The sequence below is a fragment of the Palaemon carinicauda genome, chromosome 21 (assembly GCF_036898095.1).
Source record: "Palaemon carinicauda isolate YSFRI2023 chromosome 21, ASM3689809v2, whole genome shotgun sequence".
In the NCBI taxonomy this organism is placed as follows: domain Eukaryota; kingdom Metazoa; phylum Arthropoda; class Malacostraca; order Decapoda; family Palaemonidae; genus Palaemon; species Palaemon carinicauda.
In genome coordinates this window covers 40,366,913-40,368,040 of record NC_090745.1, presented here as the reverse complement: position 1 = coordinate 40,368,040, position 1,128 = coordinate 40,366,913, and the positions used below count along the sequence as shown (strand labels likewise).

The window sequence follows — 1,128 nt, the reverse complement described above, 5'->3', positions numbered from 1 at the left end:
ACCAACCAACAAGCGCCTGGAGATAGTATTACTCCTAGATTCCAACCTCAACCTTCAAGAACGTGGTTCCCTCCGGACGACTGACGCCCTTCAGCCGCTTCTGCTCGCTGAGGCCCTTACATATAGGGGCAGGTACAGCAGCGGCATCGTTTCTAAGGAGATGAGAGCTGCTGCTAAAGAGCTTAAACAAGTTGCTGGTGTCACTGTCCGACGGGCCGACAAGACAGCTGCTTCTGTGCTCATCAACACCGAAGAGTACTACGAGAAATTGGATGCCATCCACGCCGACCTGACTAAATTCGAACGCCTCACGAGCAACACTGTGGAAGACATCAAGAGGGAGGCAAATCGCACCATCGAGGCCATTAACGCTGCAACCAATGCCGTACACCTGCCCATGATTTCGGGGGATTTTGGACCTGGTTACCTCTATGGCAATGTAAAGACTCACAAGCAAGGCAACCCACTTCGACCAATCATTAGTCAATTCCCTACGCTGACATACCAGCTGGCCAAGAGGCTGAACACAATTCTGACGCCATATGTCCCCGACTGCTACTGTGTAGCCTCCTCTGCCGAATTCCTAGAGAGGATTAAGGATGTCCGCGGAGAGGGTGTCATAGCATCGATGGACATCGAGTCTCTGTTCACCAATGTCCCTGTTGATGAAACCATCGACCTTATCACTGATAGAGTCTACAGGGACGAGACGACACCGGAATTGAACATCCCAGAACAAGCCCTCCGGACACTCCTTGCCATCTGCACTCCTTTATTACTCACCGTGGACACATGTACCTACAGAAGGATGGCGTGGCGGTGGGCTCGCCCTTGGGCGTGCTCTTTGCCAACTTTTACATGGGAGTAGTAGAGGAGAGGGTCTTCTCCCAAGTCGAGTGCCCCCTCGCTTACTTTCGTTATATTGATGATACCTTTGTCAAAGCTACTTCCACCGAAGCCATTGAGAACTTAAGGAGGACCTTCGAGGACAACAGAGTTCTCCACTTCACCCTCGAAAACAGCGTGGACAACAGCCTCCCGTTCCTGGACGTCTTGATTTCATCTATCAACGAGGTGATTTCACACCACTGTAAACACCAAGCCTACAAATCTAGGGATGTGTTTGAA

At 51.1% G+C, this 1,128-nt stretch overlaps 1 protein-coding gene across 1 annotated transcript in view; it reads left to right on the top strand.

Moving 5' to 3' along the window:
- Nucleotides 1-868, top strand: part of LOC137614853 (uncharacterized) — a 903-nt gene extending 35 nt beyond the window's left edge. Inside the window, exon 1 of the mRNA XM_068344511.1 lies at nt 1-868. This exon is cut by the window's left edge and continues 35 nt beyond it. Within this exon, the coding sequence (XP_068200612.1) occupies nt 1-868 (868 nt within the window).
- Nucleotides 869-1,128: the final 260 nt, after the last annotated feature.